At 34.8% G+C, this 18,385-nt stretch overlaps 1 protein-coding gene and 1 non-coding gene across 7 annotated transcripts in view; both read right to left on the reverse strand.

Moving 5' to 3' along the window:
* Positions 1 to 18,385, reverse strand: part of RAPGEF6 (Rap guanine nucleotide exchange factor 6) — a 198,127-nt gene that overhangs the window by 32,918 nt on the left and 146,824 nt on the right. For 4 of the 6 annotated variants that reach the window (XR_837223.3, XM_031448951.2, XM_010981135.3 and 1 more), the window contains exons 20-23: positions 11,335 to 11,546; positions 7,018 to 7,141; positions 4,989 to 5,012; positions 1,437 to 1,657 (exon numbers count right to left, since the gene is read on the reverse strand). Coding sequence is in view for 5 of the 6 variants with exons in the window: in XM_031448951.2 (XP_031304811.2) it covers positions 1,437 to 1,657; positions 4,989 to 5,012; positions 7,018 to 7,141; positions 11,335 to 11,546 (581 nt within the window). In the remaining variant the exon portion in view is untranslated. The remainder of the gene's footprint in view (positions 1 to 1,436; positions 1,658 to 4,988; positions 5,013 to 7,017; positions 7,142 to 11,334; positions 11,547 to 18,385) is intronic. The other 2 variants (XM_031448949.2, XM_031448952.2) reach the window with 1 other exon arrangement.
* Positions 17,714 to 17,820, reverse strand: LOC116152416 (U6 spliceosomal RNA). Its single transcript, XR_004136047.2, has one exon. It is a non-coding gene; the product is annotated as a U6 spliceosomal RNA (small nuclear RNA).

The raw sequence follows: 18,385 nt of genomic DNA on the forward strand, positions 1-18,385 counted from the left end.
TGCATCTTTCCTTCACAGCACTGATAACTGCAACAGTACAATTATGTGTGTAATTAATGTCTCTTTGTCCCACAAGGCTATAACTAACATGGCAGTAAGGACCGTACATCTTGTTCACTACTATACCCCTATGTGCCCAGTGACTGACAGAAAACTGATGCTTAATAGGTAGTCAGTAATTGTTAGCTTTTATCATTTTATTTCTTTCTCCTAATTTAACAGGTTGATGTACGAAGAATCCAAGATAAAACAGAGTACCAGTTATTGCTTGAGCTTTATATTTGGGAAAGCAAAAAAGATCTAGGATGAAGAGAAACTTGTTCAAATGGTAATAAGTAAGACTAAAACTCTGTCTGCACTCCTGAGTAGTTGCTTTTTCCATCACACTCCATTCCTTTTCCTATTGGTAGAATTATTTAAGATACTGCTTTCATAAAAATGTATTTACCAAATGGCTCATTATCCTGTGTTTTAAAATTCACTGTAGTATCTGAATTTTTAAACCAATATTTGGTTGTATTTCCACTTTCTCTCTTCTACTCTCTTGACATACTTTTTCGATTACTATGCAAATACTATACCATCTACCAATCTCAAGAGTCAACCCATCATGACTACCATTTTCCCCTATCAATTAGGAACATAGAAAATTTGAACCTTCTCCGCCTTTATTCTGTCAGCATTTGAGTTCTTTGCATCCTATTGGGATTTTTACTGGCCTAACATTAAATCATACATACATGTATATATATAACATTCACTTGTAATTTAATACAAGCACAATCGTCTTTATTTTGTCGTTATAACAAACAGTGTATATTTTACCATCTTTGATTTCTGCTTTTAGAACTCACGAGCTCCTTGACCAAAAGATACATGCATTCTGTTGTTTGTACTTAATTTAAAAAATCAGTATTGAGAAGAGACTCTATTTTGTCTATAATATTTTCTATATATTAACAGTGCCAGAATATGATTGAGTCTTCTTGTTTTATCTTATTTACTGATACCTCTAATACATCTACTATATCTACAGTGTTTAATAAATTTACTGTATTTGTCAGTTGGTAAATGGTATTTTTTGTAAAATGTTTTAAAAACGCAAAAATTCCACTTATTTTTATGCTTCATTTAAGGATGAAGGTATGAATGTTCTCAAACAAAAGGACTCCTCTATAATGTTCTAGTTTTTATAAAGCCTTTATAACACTTTTTAAAGAACTATATATTTATCCCTCCATTTCTTGCACAGGGTAATCACTGGGAATGGATAAGAATTTAGTATCCAATTAACAGAATCACATGATGCTCGGGGTATGTCAGTAATCTTTTGTGAGTCAAAGTTAATGTTCTTGGGACTCAAGCATAATCCTAGAGAAATAAATTTCTATTTTGTTGTGCTATTTAGTGTCACGTAAGTGAAAATTTGTACTTACAGGTACCATATGCAGGCTCCCACTGCAACGACATCTTCTGGAACTTTTCCTCATCCGTCTCTACAGCTAGACTGGAAAGATACTGCTTCACTTTCCTTGCCATTTGGGCATCCTCATATAGCTTCTTGGCATTAAGCAGAGAGCTACGTCGTGCCCTTTTTTTGTGACCAGTTCCCTGAACATCCAACATATTGGAATTTGTGCTGCCTTGACTCAGTGACCTGTAAGAAGATGGAGATCACAATAATGGGGCTGTAAAGATGAGTATTAAGCATGACAGACTGAAGATTAAAAGAATTCTATTCTGTTAATGCGACTGCATGCTGATGCAAATGAGTTAACAGATGAAGAGCATTAATGCAAAGTAATATGGCACACATGGCAATGTTCTGAGTTTTAGGATTCAGCAAAGGACAGAATTCAAAAGAATAAGTTAACTATTCCTCCCAAAGCAACAAATTCCATCAGACCTGTGTTTGGGGCCTTTGTAACCCATGGCACAATTGTGACAAGTAAAAGCATTCCTTTGGCCCTGTGGACATCACTCTGAAGATATGGCAAGAGCCTGGGTCAGGACAAGTCCATCCTCAGCCAGATATCTCCACCAGGGTTCTTCAGCAAGGGAGTTTCTAGAGCAGCTTTGCTTGTCTGCACTGCTTTAGATGCTATCATCATCATCATCATTATCATCATTTCTTCTACAGCAGGCCCACTCTGAGCATGCTCACCAATTTTGCCAGTAACCAGAGTTTGGCCAAAATTCAAAGAAAACAACCAGCAAGAAAAATAACAGTGTTTATACTCAATTCCATGTAGTCAGAAATCAGAAATGCAGTAAAAAGCTATTCAGTGCTTCCACTCACATACGAAATGGTTAGGCAATATGTGTGTTCTAGGACTGGGGATATGGAATCCTTTTGCAATGCCTTTAAAAATGATGGAACTACAAACTGGGTAGGAATAACCACAATTCAAATAAGCTATAGCTTCACACCCAGTGCTACTCTTTTTGGCAAACCTTCTTCTTCTACAGAGAATATATCTGGAATCACCGGAAGATAGGAAATGCAATGCTGTCTGTTGTAAAAAGGCTAGCAAACACAAGGGTCCTGGATTCTTTTTATTTTAAAGGCAGTTGCCATTTCAAAATAATAAATGTACCTATGGGTTTTTTAAGTTAGCGTCCCACTTAACCCACAGATATTCTAAGTACTACTATAAATACTAAAAATACCCTAATTACTAATACTAAATAGTAATATTAAATTCTGAATGGTCTATCACAAACATAAGACAATTTGTTTTTCTGGGCTCACACACCCAGTTTAAAACAGACACCAAAATCCTAATGTTTTCATCACAAATTAAGTGAAACAAAGCTGTAAAAAGTATTATAATCTTCTTCTTTCACAATTTTAAAAAAGAGTGTGTCTTACATGTGATGGCAATTTTCAACTGCTACTGGTCAGACAGAACTGTAACATGGTTGCCACTACTTACACATGCAGAAACTTCAAAACTTGCAAAATGGTTTGGAAGAAATTCCAATGGCATAAGTGAATGATTCCTTTCATCTCCAGGAACCAAATGATGATTACAAGGAGGCAGTGAATCTGACACGTTCAGCAACATTGCCATAGCAGGTATCAAAAATAGGCTAGCCTTAAACATCTGCAAAGCCAGGCTAAGAGGCCAGCACCAGCAGCTTTAAGCTCTTTCATAGCTTTTTTTAAGAAATGCTGCATTACTGACATACTTAATGGCATAAAAGGCAATGCTGTGGGGTGAGGGGGGACTCCGTAACTAGTAACTCTAAAAGTGATTCTGAAGATTCATATTCTGAAAATGAAGTTTCAGAAAGACCTAACAAATTTAATTTGCTTATATGTTCTTTTTCATGAATGCAAAAAGGTGTTGTGTGATAAAAATACACACCTAAGTTTACATAAGAGCTCCTTCAATAAATATAAAGCAAAAAATTCTCAGTGTTAAGATTTTTCTTAGTGGTACATGAAACAATAGTGTGCCCAACAACTGATGATGTCTTAGGATTCAAAGAAAAGCAGTAAAACCAAGTTCCAACATTTAGGAGCAAATATTAATAGAAATATTTAATAATTTCATCTAAGTTAATATAAAAAAGTGTCCAGAAACTTAGGATACACACAAAATTTTATTAAATGAAAACATTGTGATAAATGACAGTAAAATGTCTTCTAAGCTAATTCCAAAATGCTGTGATGTAAAACCAAAAATACCTAGTGTCTGCAAGCATCATACAATGCAACCCAAAAGCTGAATAAACAAAGAATGTTTTATGTAAGTCATTCAAACATCTCAAATCCCCACTAAGGTATACTGTCCAAGTATTCTTAATAATAGTAATACCAGGAATCAATTTATGCTTTCAATGAGAAGAACCAGAAAAGACCAAGACATAAATGTACAGTATAGAAGAAAACAAATGAGAAACACACAAAGGGAGGAAGAAAGTGGAAGGAAATTCAAGTTCACCAAGCTTCAACAGAAAACAAGACCACAAAAAAGACAAGACAAGTGAAAGTAAGTGGCTCATAAAAAAATCCTTCTTACATGTAATAAAAGCATCTAACTTCATGATTCACTACAGTCTTAAAATAAAAAAATTCTTGTATAATCCCTTCACCCATAAAAACCATCTTTTTCGTCGTCTAAAAATGAAAAGACTAGATAGATGACTTATGAGATCCTAAACATTTTATGATTCTAAATAGATATCTAGCTTTGTATAAGCAGAGATCTAACCTACCTGAACAAAAGGTGTCATCTTCTGATCCTATTACAGTTTTAAGAGAGATAAGGGAGTCTAATTAAAAATGGTAGGAATTTAAAGTTCAATCAATGCTGTGCATCTCATGGTATTAGTGGATCTGAGGAACTAAAATTATCTTCTATTTCAATTATTTACTAACTCAATTTTATAGCATAGTTTGGTTAAAGGCTGCCCCCTTTTGGAAAAGTGATTAAAAACGTAACTTTATAAAGCTTATATCCATTTAATACAGTTAAATATTTATTTTTATAAAATATGGCATCTGAATGGAAGAAAAGGATGTGGACTCTGGAATCAGACTACCACCATTTGTGACTCAGAATCCACCATTAGTGAGCACTAAGAATTTGGATAACTCTATCTTGCATAGCTATCTGTACCATGGGAATAACAATATCTATCCCACAGGGTTGTTGAAGAATTAAATAATTCATATAAAGTGCTTAGAGCAGTATATAGTACATGGCAAGCACAAAACGAATATATGCTATCATCATGGTTATCATCTAATTGACTCTGCTAAACTAAAATCTAAAAGGGACTTATGGGACATTCAATAATGGAAAAGTAAAGGAAAAAAGAAGCTACTTCTATCACTACCTTGTTAGCAAAAGGCATTTGTCAGGAATGTAGGTTAATAGGATGCATGCTATTTTATGTGCGTGCATTAATGAAAAGGATGCAGTATATGTTAAGAGTTGCACAACCTTCATTCCAGTTGCATTCATCTCTACACTTACCCCAGACTCCGCCACCTCTTCTTCCTGTAAGCAAGAGCCACAAACATTGAAGCGTGTGTTTGAATAGGAAAGCACAGAAAAAAGACAACAGTTGGGAGTCAGAGAAACTATGGAGACAGAACAGAACAGGAAAATTTTACTAGAAAAAAATGGTAGCTTAACAGTAAAATGACTTTCATGGAATACAGTGCGGTAAAATGAATTATGGTATGTACTGAAGGCTAAAAACTCCACAATGTTAAAGAGTATGCTTTTAGACCAGTTATATTTTTAACTGCTTAATTAAAGAGGCTAACGTCAAAAAGAAGCTTAAGGGAAAACATTTACTATTAACTTTGAATTCAAAGTTTTTAGGAAAGGAAAGCTTAAATTAAGGGGCAGAACTTTTGAACATTTTTAAAAAGGATTTTTGAGCCACTCATTTAAGTGAGAGAATGTAATTATAGGAAACAAAGATTTATAATTTCATTTTTAAGTTCATTTTTAAGCTAATCATTTCAGTACTGGCAGACAAATAAAATTGATTCAGGAAAGTTCAGTCCAATCTAATTATAAACGTTTTATTTTCCCCTATACTGTATTCTACCCTAGCCTAGGCCATTCCCAAGAAAACAGCCAAGTCTGTTAATTTCCTTCTCAGTTTCTTTCTTCTTTGCTCATTTGTGAAGCATAGCTAGTACTTAGAATATTATCAACTGGTCTGGCAAGCTCACAAATTCACTGTCTTTAGGAACCAGGTACTACAATATATGAGTAGATGGATATCCATGTAAGACAACAGGGAGTGGTGCAGCACTGTACAGGGACATACAACAAAAAACTTAAAACAAAAAAATAAACTGACCAATCCTTCTCGAGGCCTGCTTTGGTCCCTGGTTCTCACTGTTTTCTGCTTCTACACTATTGGGCAATGACATTTCTCATTACATGCAGTGATCCTCACAGGCAGAAATGGGATGGGTAAGGAAGAGATCTGACACACCCACTTCCTCCATATTTTGAGAATTTCTAAATTAGAGCAACCATCAGATCAACTACTTTAAAAAAAAAAAAAAAAAAAAAGACTCCTGAACAGTGATTTAAACAAAACACCAATCCTGACAAACACTGATACTCTGTTTGGTTATGAAAGCTTCATCTTTAATTTTTAAAGAATCAAATATCTTTGTTCCCTTAATAGACTATATTTCTTTTAAGCCACAAGAATTGTGTCTGCCCTGGTAAATATTTCATTTTCAAAGCTCTTAGGTACTGAAGCCCAAAAGAAAATCAGACCAAAAATTAACATCCTAATGTCCACTTACGCTAAAAATTAAAAAAAATACTGGGAACAGTTTGACAACATACTTTACAGTTTTACATAATTTGAGTAAACATTGGTTGTTATATAAAATGAATTTTAAAAAGCATTCTTAGAAGATCAGGTTAATACTGAATGCAAATAATGCTTCTCATATTTAACAAAGATGGAACATCCTTAAATTTGCATTTTCTAAATTCTTTTAAAGAACTTACATATAAATAAGCAGCAATACCATGACTTGAGACAATAAAAATATATTTTAGTAGAATGAAGTAGAACTTAGAAATAGAACTTTAAAAAATATTTAATAAAAGACATACACACTAATTGACACATTTGGTTAGAAACCAGATGAAAGCATTTATTATCCTCTGTGATAACTTCTGCGAAGATCAGCAACTTATTTATATTTAAATTAGATGATATTTTAAGTAACAATAATAATACAGAACTATCCGTGTACTCAAAAAAGTAATACAGAACTTAAGTTCAAATATCAGCAAACGATGTAATCCTGGACGCATTACCTAACTGTTTGAGCTTCAGTTTCTTCACATGCAATAGGCAGGCCAATACTACCTACCTTTAAAGGTTACTCTTCTAAACAACTACTCGAAATTGACATCTGTAAAGCAGTTAGTACAGTGCCTAAGAAATGGCAGATGGTCAATAAACAAAATATATCACTCTCAATGCCACTCTGTAACACATACGCCAATGCCTTACCTCTGTCGGAACATCATGGCTGGGTCCATGTTAGCTGAAGTCATTCGAACAACTTGACGAATTTCCTTGGCAATCATTCTTAGCTTCTCGAAATTTACTAAGCCATCTACTTTGGAATCATTTCCTATGAAACAAAAGTAACTTTTTAACTTTCAAAATTAAAATATCTATATGAAGGTAGCAGAAGTCAAGTTATTATTCTTGGGGGGGGGGCACAAACTAGAATCTTCTTTATCAAACTACCACTTTTGTTTTTAAGAATTGTTAAACCCATAGATAGTTTAACCTTCTTCCAGGGAATGAGCTATTCGGAGGAATTCTACTCCTATGGCAGTAATAGTAATGAATACTGGAAAGTGATAAACTGTGCACAGCTTCTAAAATCCATTTCATTATGCTGTATGCACATTTAATAAAAAATGCAGCTCCTTAAATCTAACTCTCCAGGTGCTTAGTCCACCCTTAGGCAAGTACTTGTATCTGTTTTTTATTGGGCAGCAGAGTAGAACAGTTGAAACACTTGAAAACTTAGGTTTTAGCCAGAGATCACAAAGGGTGACCTTTGGGCTTCATTAACCCAGTAAGGTTTCTTTGGTTTACAATACTTTAAAAAATTATAAAATGAGTTAATATTTAAGAATTGGAGGGGGGAGTAGGTGAGGGATTAAAGAACAGTAGGTCTGTTTTCCCAAGTGGTAATAAGTAGTTAAAATTAAGTGGTGGCTGGCTCATAGGGGAAGATATCTTCTAGTCTGCCAGGCGCCTTCCCTTTCCCAGAATCTGAATTTACAACCATGACTTTAATCATTAACACAAATTTGCTTGTTCATAAGTTCCATAATTTTTGTTTCACTTTCGTTACGTAGTTCTCTGAGAAAAAAAGTCACACAACTTTTAAAAGGGTCTACTTTTCTTTGATGAGAGCAGGTATGAGACCAGACTTAATCTATATGTTGTCTCACTCAGTTCAAACCACAAGGAAAAAAATTGTATGTTCAAAGGGTAATCTAACTGCCTTTTCCACACCTGTCTTTAACAGTTACTGTGGCCCTATTTATTTCCCATGGTCGCCCCTGAGGTGCCTCTGTGGAACTCTTAAGTCCCTGAAGCCAAGTATGAAAATTACATGGGTCTGGAACACACCATGGACCATGGTCTCCCTTTTTGTAGTAAATGGCAGCTATACAATGGACATATAAATTGTTCAGGTTCTCAACATGAGTTGGAAACAAAAATAATCACCAAAAATATTGTTAGGTCACATAAAAATGTTCTGAGGAAGCATGTCAGAATATATTTGAAGTCTATAACAATGTTTCCTTATGCATAAAGAGTGATAATGAAAGTGGGGCAGTAAGACTAGGTAATTAGAACAAATCTGCTGAGAACAGTTGGGAAAATGGGGCAAAAAATAGAAGAAAAAAAAAAGTTTTAATGCACCATAAAACTATCAAGGCACTTGGAGAAAGAATGAAGATGTGGGACAGGTTTAGCATTTCCCAGTGCTTGACCCTAGGGGCATATGCTGATTTCAGGAAAAGAGACGATAAGCTGAACAGCTCAGTAGCGCCATCCTGACTTTTGAGGGTAGAGGGAAACAATTTAAGTCTACGTAAATCTCCACTGCTTTGGTTTGAGACTAAAGATAATGTGAAAATGATTTAAGGTGATTTTGGATTGCTAGTACCCCTAGCTACTTGGCAGAAGCAAACTTCAGTTCTCTGGAGAAATAAAATATTGTCTGAAACCTTACATTATTTCTGTAATTTTTTTATACACAACATCCATTTGGTCAAAAATAACTAGGAATATCAGGAGAAAACATAACATGATTAAAATGTAAGAGAAAAAAAACACAACAGAAAGAGACTCATAAAAGATACAGATTATTGAGTTACTAGAAATAGACATTAAAATAACTGCTGATTATGTGCAAAGTTATAAAAAAAAGAAACACTGAGAACTCTGGATGAGAGCATGAAGATAAAAAAAAAAAGAATGCAAATTGTAAAACTGAAAAAAAAAAAAACAACCCAGTAACTAAAATTAGGAATTTGTTGAATTTTACAGTAAATTAGACATAGTAGAAGGGAAAATAAACTGGACAATAGGATGAGCAGTAAATTAGACATAGCTGAGTGGAAAATAAACTGGAAACAAAATAACCATAATAAATGAAAATACCCAGGCAAGACAAAAAGATGAATACAGAAAGAGTATATGAGACAAGACAAGAGGCCGAAAAGAGGCGAAATGAAAATTCCTAAGAGAGGTCAGAAGAGAACAAATAAAAAACTGGAAGACAGAATGAGAATTTCCCCAAATTGATGAAAAGTACCAAAATTTAAAGATGTTCTATAAATGAGTCAGAATTAAAACAAATATACAAAAACAAAATTGCCGCACCTACTCACAATATAGCAAAACTAAGGAGAAAACAGAGGTAAAGAGAAAATTTTAAAGCAGTTATTAGAAAAAGAGCAGATTACAGTCAAAGGAACAGCAAATAACACTAATAGCTGACTTCACAACATTAACAATGGAAACCAGGAGACAATTCTGTTATCTCAAAATGCTGAAAGGTAACTGCCAACCAAAATTATGCCTTAAGAATGAATATTAATTAAAAACATTTTTCAGATAAATAAAAACTAAGAGATTTCATCACGAGCACAAGGGAATAATAATCAGTGTTCTATAGGGGGAAAAAATCCCCAATCATATGGAAATGCTGAAATGAAGGAAGGAAAAAAAAAAAACAGTAACAATATCATCATACAGGTAAAGCTAAACACATACTGACTTTACTGATCAACAACAATATCATGTGGGATTTAAAGGCATGGCAACAAACTGTATAAAATCAGGGGGTAAGTAAATGGAATTTAAGTTCCTGCACTGCCTGACACACAGAAAAGTACTAATAAATGTTACTCTAATTAATATCAATATGTATAAATATCATAATGTCTAGTGTAACACCACAAAATTAGGAAAATAGTGTATAGTTAGCAAGTTAATGAAGTAGAATACCACTCAAAAATCAATTAAGGGGATTGTAGAAAAACCATATGGCAAGATTAATAAATTAGGTTTTTAAAACTAAGAACATGTTGTCCATCAAAAGATACCTTAGTAGAGTCAAAAGGCAAGTAATAGTGTACCTAGGACTTATAAAAAAAATTATTAAAAAAACATTTAAAAAAGAGACACCCTTATTAAAAATAGGCAAGAAACTGAACTGACAAAAGAGGACAAATAAATATATAAAAGAGTGCTGATCCTCATTAGTAATCAGAGAAATGCAAGTTAAAGCACATCAAGATATAATTACACACCTATGGGAATGGGTAAAAATTTAAAAAAATTGATTTACCAGGTGTCAGTGAGGATGAGAAACATGAACTCCAATAACTAACTGCCAGTGTTTCACATTAGCAGAGTAATGCCAAACTGTTTCCTAAAGTTGATTATATGACTATCAGGATCCATAAATTTCAGTGAATTATACTGAACAAAAATGTGTGTGCACTGAGAGATACATGCAAGAATATTCACTGTAGCATTACTCATATTAGGCAAACAATGGAAACTATTAAATGCTCATCAACAGATTGGATGAATCCAACGTATTGCACTTATATAATGGAATGCTAAATAGTTTTCAAAATGAGGCAGAGCTACACTCAAAACCATGGAAGAACCTCACCTCACAAAAGTTGATGTTGACCAAACGTGGATAATGTTGACCAAAGTAAGCCAGAAACCAAATCAAACCAAAAGAAAACATACTCTGTGATTAAATAAAGTACAAGAACAGGTAAAACTAAACCATAGTATTAGAAGTCAAGACGTTAGGTACCTTTGAGGAAGAGGATGAGTGTGGTAATTGGGAAGGGACATGATTGAGGCTGCTGAAAGGCAGGCAATGTTTTATTTTTTTGACTGTATGTTGGCTACATGTGTGTTTGCTTTGTCATAATTCATTATATTGCTAACTTGTTTTGGGTATTTTTCTGTATGTGTTGAGTAATTTTAAAACAGTTGGAAGGAAAAATATTACTATATTTAATAAATATAATCAAACAGTCTGATCTTGGTATAAGTCAAATTTATGTTTGAATGTGTTGGATAAACACCTACATTTGTTCTTGTCAATAATGTGGGTTTTGGTCCTTAAGATCTGCTGCATTTAACTGAGGAAAGCTTTAATGATTTATAATCAATAGGCTGGAAAATACATTAAATATAATACACCACAATTCTGTAGAAATAGCTGAAGTCAAACATGCTAATTTTCAAACAACTTTTAAATACCTTCATGTAGAAATGTCATGTCTTTCTTGACAACAGGGAAGAGTGGAATAATTGGAGGCTGCATGCTCTGACTACTAAGAATATTTCTGTATTTTGCCATGTTTCTAGATGGATCAAAAAGGTCTTGTAGATCATGGAGGTGTTTCTCATACTTGCTTGGTAGCTTTTCCCAAGTACCTCTGAGTCGTGCTACAGATGCCAGATTCAAGCCACTGCCAGGGAATAAAAGATGAGAACAGATGAGAATGAGCATAAAAACATTAAAAAGCGACTTGGGGGAGGAGGACTCAGGTCAGTAAAGTATACACCAATTTTCTCTAATAAAGATAAAGTAAGTAGGGACTTACCTTGACGTGTTGAAATAAACAGAATCATGAAAAACAATGAAAGGAACTCCTTGACCTTAAAGAAAACTTCTTTTAAGAAAACTACATTACTTGCCTGTGGTTGTATACCTATATAGCCTTTACTTTATAGTTTGCATTTTAAATGACAACTATACCAATTCCGTAACAGACAGTTAAAAAATAAACTTCGAGTATCACAATTTTTTTTTGCTTTACTTAGAAATAACTTTATGGATACATTATCTATTTAAAAGTGGTATAAATAATGCTGAACACAAGTACTATATAATAACTGAGGCAAGTTGTAGGGCTGAAAGCCCTCTTTCTCTGAGATTTTGGCCACTCAAGTCCCTGATTCCAACACTTCCATATCCCTAGGCCCTAATCCTGTTGTTCCCCAGGCCTCCATACATGCACTGTTCCCATTCTACAGGATTTTAAACAAACTCAGATAGCTCTAACTTAAAAAATAGTTCACACCAATTAGGCTACAACTCCTCCCTGTCCCTCCTTATCTCTCCACTACCATCTAATAGGTAGGTTCATGAATGAATAGTTCATACATAATGTCTCAGTCTTTTTACCAGACAATTCCTTTTTGTTCTCACCTGACTTTCACCTACACCACTGTACTTAAAATGTTCTGTAGACTTCTGATTTTAAGGTATGGAATTAAGATATCTTTGTTCCCTGTGCTCCTCAGAAATCATCTCAAACAGCTACAAGGACGAATAACAGAAATGCAAATTTCATCTCCAGAGAAACTAAAAGATACCTGTAACTCCTAAACACATTAGCAAGGTTACCAAAAAATAGTCAAGGTCAAATTTAAGTATGTAAAATGCAGAAAAAGGATGCCTTCAACTGAAGATCTCAATGAAAGCTCATAAAGCACAACTCTCCAAAGCAGGTAACTCATCCTGAAGGCAAAACCAGCAATCCCCTATTTGGAAGAATACAAAACAGTTCACAGGCTGATAGGATTAGGTAGGGGTGGTGGACTCAGTTCTTTACCAGGGAGTCAGGAAAAAGGAAAAGCAAGCTTAAAATAGTACATACAGTGATACAACATCTTGGTGAGAAGCAATTTAACTGACACAGGATAGAAGGAAGAAACTGAGCTGCCAATCTCCATTTGCTGGAAAGAAGTAAAGTGTGAAATAATTCACACACAAGCTCTATACCTGGCAGCCTAGAATACTGCCCTGGCTTCTCTCCCATGTGAGTCTCCTGCCGATATATGGTATAGGAAAACTCAAGTCATTTAAAAAGAAGGAATGAACACAGAAGCTATGAAATGTACTATAAGGAATAATAAGGTTAAAGATCATAAAGCAGAAACATGTTCCAACAATAAAATAAAACCTGGGACTGACTAATGACCCAGCCATGATTTCAAATGAATTAATAAAGAAGCTCAGTGGTAGAGTGCATGCTTAGCATGCACAAGGTCCTGGGTTCCATCCCCAATACTTCCATTTAAAAAAATCAAAAAATTAAAAATTGAAAAAAATACATATTAACAAAAATAAGATTTATTAAAAGAAACAAAGTGATATAAGAACTTAAGGAAAATATATATGGTAAGAAAAAGTGATAAAAAATTGCCAAATTCAGAAAAGAAATGGAAGAAAAATAAAAACAACACAGAAATGAAGATAAAATTAGAACCCACATAAAGAAAAAAACACACTGCTAAAACCTTGTGCCAGTGACTTAAAGGATTAACAAAAGCAATGAAATGGACAGAGCTGAAAATGACTAGAGAAAATAATGGATACGGAAGACAAAGATCTAAAATTTGCAAAATTGGTATCCTTGAAGAAGGGAACAAAAAAATAATCGAACTGCAAATATATTCAAAAGTACAGTTTGAGAAAACTTTCCAAAAACACAAGAAAAATTGAATTTACAGACTGAATAGGTACCACAGTTTCAGAGAACCTGTTAAGAACTAAATGAGATGTTGAAATACTCATGTAAAGGTAAATGACTTCAGCAATAAGGACAGAATCTGGAGAGTAAACCCAGAAACTTAGACCCACTATCTATGAAGTTCCCATGAAATGACGTAAGAGACAAGAATTTTAAAGCCACATAAACTGACACTGAAGTTCAAAGGCAATTAAGAAAACACTCTGAGTATGCTCAGGCAATATAATTCCCATAAGCCCTTCTTCGGGAAATGACTAGAAAACAAACTTCAACCAGGAGATGACTGGAGACAGTGATGTTATCATTACAGGGTCATAACACATCCCTTGTTTTATCCCCTACCCCTCAAAACAAAAATTCAACATCAATCCATGAACAGCAGTGCCTCTGTGGGATTTGTGGGATTCAGAACCAAAGGATCTGAGAGGAGCCTCACCCACCAGTGTATTGGGAGGTAGGTAGGCAGACTTTGGTACTGGCTGTGGAACCTATAGGAAACTGTGAAATGGTTCCAGCCCCTCTTGGCTGTGGTTTGGAAATACCTGGAGAACACAGACTTGGTCACCTACACAAGAAGAGAGCCTTTATGAAGTCCATGTTTCCAGAGGAGAAAAGAGAACAGAATAGAACAAAACAAGAGTCTGGATACATTGGAGTAGGAACAGATTGACTATGCTGGCATCACTCTGCCCCCAAGGCAGCACAGTTTAAGGCTAAACTTGAAAGCCCATGATTTCTCCTAAACGGGAAAGGGAGAACCAGTGAGTGAATGCCTTGCTGCCCTAGCTGTGTGGGGTGCTCGCAAACACATTCATGCTCTCTTGCAGCATCCAGACCATTATGGGAGCTCTGTGACTGAGGGGAGGGAGCATATCAGAAGAGCAGCACATAAGATTCCAAAAAGGTATTAAAGTATGTAGTTCCTGCTTCCGGATTCCAAAAGGAAACTTGCCCAGGAGCCACAGGGAAACCTCACCTATAAATTGCCCCAACTGACCCATGAGCATCTGCAGCTCACCATGTGCCACACCCCTACCTCCCCCAACTCTGCTACTTCTGCTCCCTGTGCAGTCCCAAGAAAAAGCTGTGGGAGAGAGGAAACATGCACAGAAAAGAGGCCAGAGTCTGTGTGCAAAGGAGAAACCACAAACCTGTGCTGTAACGCCACCTTCAGGAAAACAAAAGAGAACCTATCAGCAGCCGACATAGTACATCCTAGGATCCAAAGAAGACATACAAGCTTCAGAATGTGCCACAAGAAGGAGCAAGAATGATGAAAGGTTTTCTTATCCTAAAGGTAGTTAGTAAAAATCAGAGGATGTGACTACTACTTCAAATGCAAAAAAAGCAATGCGAAACTCCAAGAAACATGAAAAATCAAGGAAACATGACATCACCAAAAGTTCACAATAATCTTTCACTAACCAAACCCAAAGAAACGGCGATCGGCAATTTACTAGATAAGGAATTCAAAACACCGTTTTAAGAAAACTTAGTGAGCTACAAGAAAACAAAGACAATTCAATAATATCAGGAAAATAGTAAGTGGTCAAAATGAGAAATTTAACAAAGATACAGAAATCACAAAAAAGAGTCAAATGGATGTTCTGGAGCTGCATAATTAAATGAATAAAATAAAAAATACAATAGGGAGCATCAACATCAAGTAGACCAAAGAGAAGGAACAACTGGTGAGACAGAGGATAGGAACTTTGAAGTAACTCAGTCTGAGAAGAAAAAAGAATAAAAACGAGTGAAGAAAGACAAGGTGAGCTTTGAGAAACCACACACACACACAAAAACAAAACCCAACATGCGAATCACTTAAGTTCCAGACGGAGGAGTGAGGGAAAAAGGGTCAAAAAGTCTACTTAAAGAAATATGGCTGAGAACTTCCCGAAATCTGGGAAGAGATCTGGTCATTCAAGTTCATGAAGCTAAGAGGGCACTCTATTATTTCAATCCAAAACACACTACAAAAGAACTTTCAAAAATCAAAGACAGAGAGAATTCTAAAGGCAGCAAGAGAAAAAAGATTGTAATGTACACAGGAATCCTTATTAGGTTATCAGGAGAAACTTTTTGGCCAGGAGAGAGTGAATTCAAAGTGCTGAAAGAAAAAAATTACCAAGAGTACTCCATCTGGCAAAGTTATCCTAGAGAAATGAAGGAGGATTTCCCCAGAAAAACGACAGCTGAGAAATTCACCACCACTAGATTTACCTTACAAGAAATGCTAAAAGTTCTTCAAACTGAAATGAAATATTAAATAGTAATATGAAATCATGAAAATACACAACACTGATAAAGGTAAGTATACAGTTACATTAAAAAAAAACTCCCGACATTTTAATATGATGGCATGTTAACCACTTAACTAGAGTATAAAGGTTAAAGGACAAGAGTATCAAAAATAACTCTAGCTACTATAATTTGTGAATGAATACATAACATAAAAAGGCAAATTCTGACATTAAAAACATAAAAGAGGGAGAGTAAAAGGGTAGAGTTCTGTATGTGACTGAAGTTTTTATAAGTGTCCCACAGACTGTTACAGCTATGTTTCATGTAAGTCTAAAGGGACTCCAATACCTCACTTTCAGTAATGAATTTCGTTTCATTTCAGACAAAAAAAAAATCAAGAAGGAAATGTGGACTTGAACCATACTTTAGATCAACAGATCTAATGGATAAATATAGCACACTGTATCCAACATCAGCATAGTGCACATTCTTCTCAAGCATACATAGAACATTCTCTAGGATGGGTAAAATGGTAAGTCATAAAACACACCTTAGCAAATTTAAGGAGACTGAAATCATACCAAATATCTTTTCTGACCACAATGGTATGAAATTAGTTACTGACAAGAAAAAATGAAAAAGTCTACAAACATACTGAAATTAAACACACCCCTGAATAACCACAGGTCAAAGAAATCAAAAGAAATTTAAAAATACCTCTAAACAAAGGAAAACAAATATACAACACACTAATATCTGTGTGATGCTTCAAGAACAGTTTCAAGACAGAGTTTATAGTGATAACAAAGATCTCAAATAAACTACCTAACTTTACACATGGAACTATAACTCGAAAAAGAAGAAACTAAGTCCTTTGGGAAATAACAGACTCAAGGAGAAACAAATGAAATAAGAAGCCAGAAAAAAACAACAGAAAAGATCGATGAAACTAAGAACAGGTTTTCTGAAATAATAAACAAAATTGACAGACCTTTGGCTAGACTAAGAAAATAAAAGAACTCAAATAAATAAAATATGCTATTCAATTCCAGCCATAAGTGACTGATTCACCTGTGTCATCTCTGCTGAATATATTTCCTTTATGTTCTGTATTTTAATACAAAATACAATACAAGGTTGGTTAACTTTACTTGAATTATTGAAAATGTGTATAATAAAACAGTCTTTATAAAAAAAACCAAAAAACAAAGCAGAACTGTCCTAACCAAAAAAAAAGCCCCTTAACCAAATCCCAGGCCTTTCTTACACCCATCTTGGGGTTGCTGTCCATCACTTTCTCTCAAATCATTCTCTTCCTTGGCTTTAATGACAAGGTCATGACTGTGCTGTCCCACTATTTCTTGTACTGATTCTTTATTTCTTTGGCTGGACTCTCTTTTTTATCTCCACCCTGAGGATGGTCACTGAGGTATGGCTTTTACACCTCTACCATTTTCTTTGGACACACTTTATACAGACATTTCTTTTGACGTCAATCTTTTTTCTTTCACAAATACTCCGAAACTGAGCCTGTAACTCTCAAATTCTTTACTCCATGCTTCACATACAAATAGTTTCAATTTCTAACCTTCTAAGTTTTTATCAATGGCATCTTTGTTCTCCTGTTTTAGACCTAGCTCTTTTTTTTTTTAATTGAGTTATAGTCAGTTTACAATGTTGTGTCAATTTTCAGTGTACAGCACATTTTTTCAGTCACACATGAATATACATATATTCATTTTCATATTCTTTTTCATCATGAGCTACAAGATCTTGAATTATTATTTCCCTCTGCTGTACAGTATAAACTTGTTTATTTATTCTATATATACCTGTCCTTATCTACAAATCTCAAAAATACGGAAAGCTTCACGAATTTGCATGTTATCCTTGTGCATGAGCCATGCTAATCATCTCTGTATCGTTCCAATTTTAGTATATGTGCTGCCGAAGTGAGTACCAGCTCTTAAAAACTATGAGGTAGGTGATGTAATTCTTGCATTTCATAGATGAGAAACTGGTCTTGAATTTTCCATTGACACACTGCTACTACACAGGAGAGGCAGAATTCAAATACAGGTGCAGTTGATTCTAAAGGTCACTCTATTAATCTCTATTCAATACTCCTTCTACACTGTCTAGCTCTATTGCACCAACTGGTTAATTTCGTAAAGGAGTTTCCTATTACTATGACAGACTTATGATTAAATTAAAAAGCCCCTGTAAAGATTCTAACTTTATCTCATGTGAGTACTAGGAACAAATCATAGTTAAATTTTTGGAGAGTGTGCATAGATGGGATTTGTTATGGTGGTTAGTACGCTGCCATACATAAGCATTTGGCCTTATAAATGGACCAAACTACAGCTACTCTCCACCTTTAAAATCAGACCTGCTTTAAGTGGAATCTCTCTGTTGGTCAGCATTGCACTGGATAAGGGTCACAAAAGAAATTACTTAGAACTGCTTCTCATAATAAGTAGGGAGAAGGAAGATTCCCAGGAGCCATGTAACCATCCACGATT

Source organism: Camelus dromedarius, chromosome 3 (genome assembly GCF_036321535.1).
Source record: "Camelus dromedarius isolate mCamDro1 chromosome 3, mCamDro1.pat, whole genome shotgun sequence".
Taxonomy (NCBI): Eukaryota; Metazoa; Chordata; class Mammalia; order Artiodactyla; family Camelidae; genus Camelus; species Camelus dromedarius.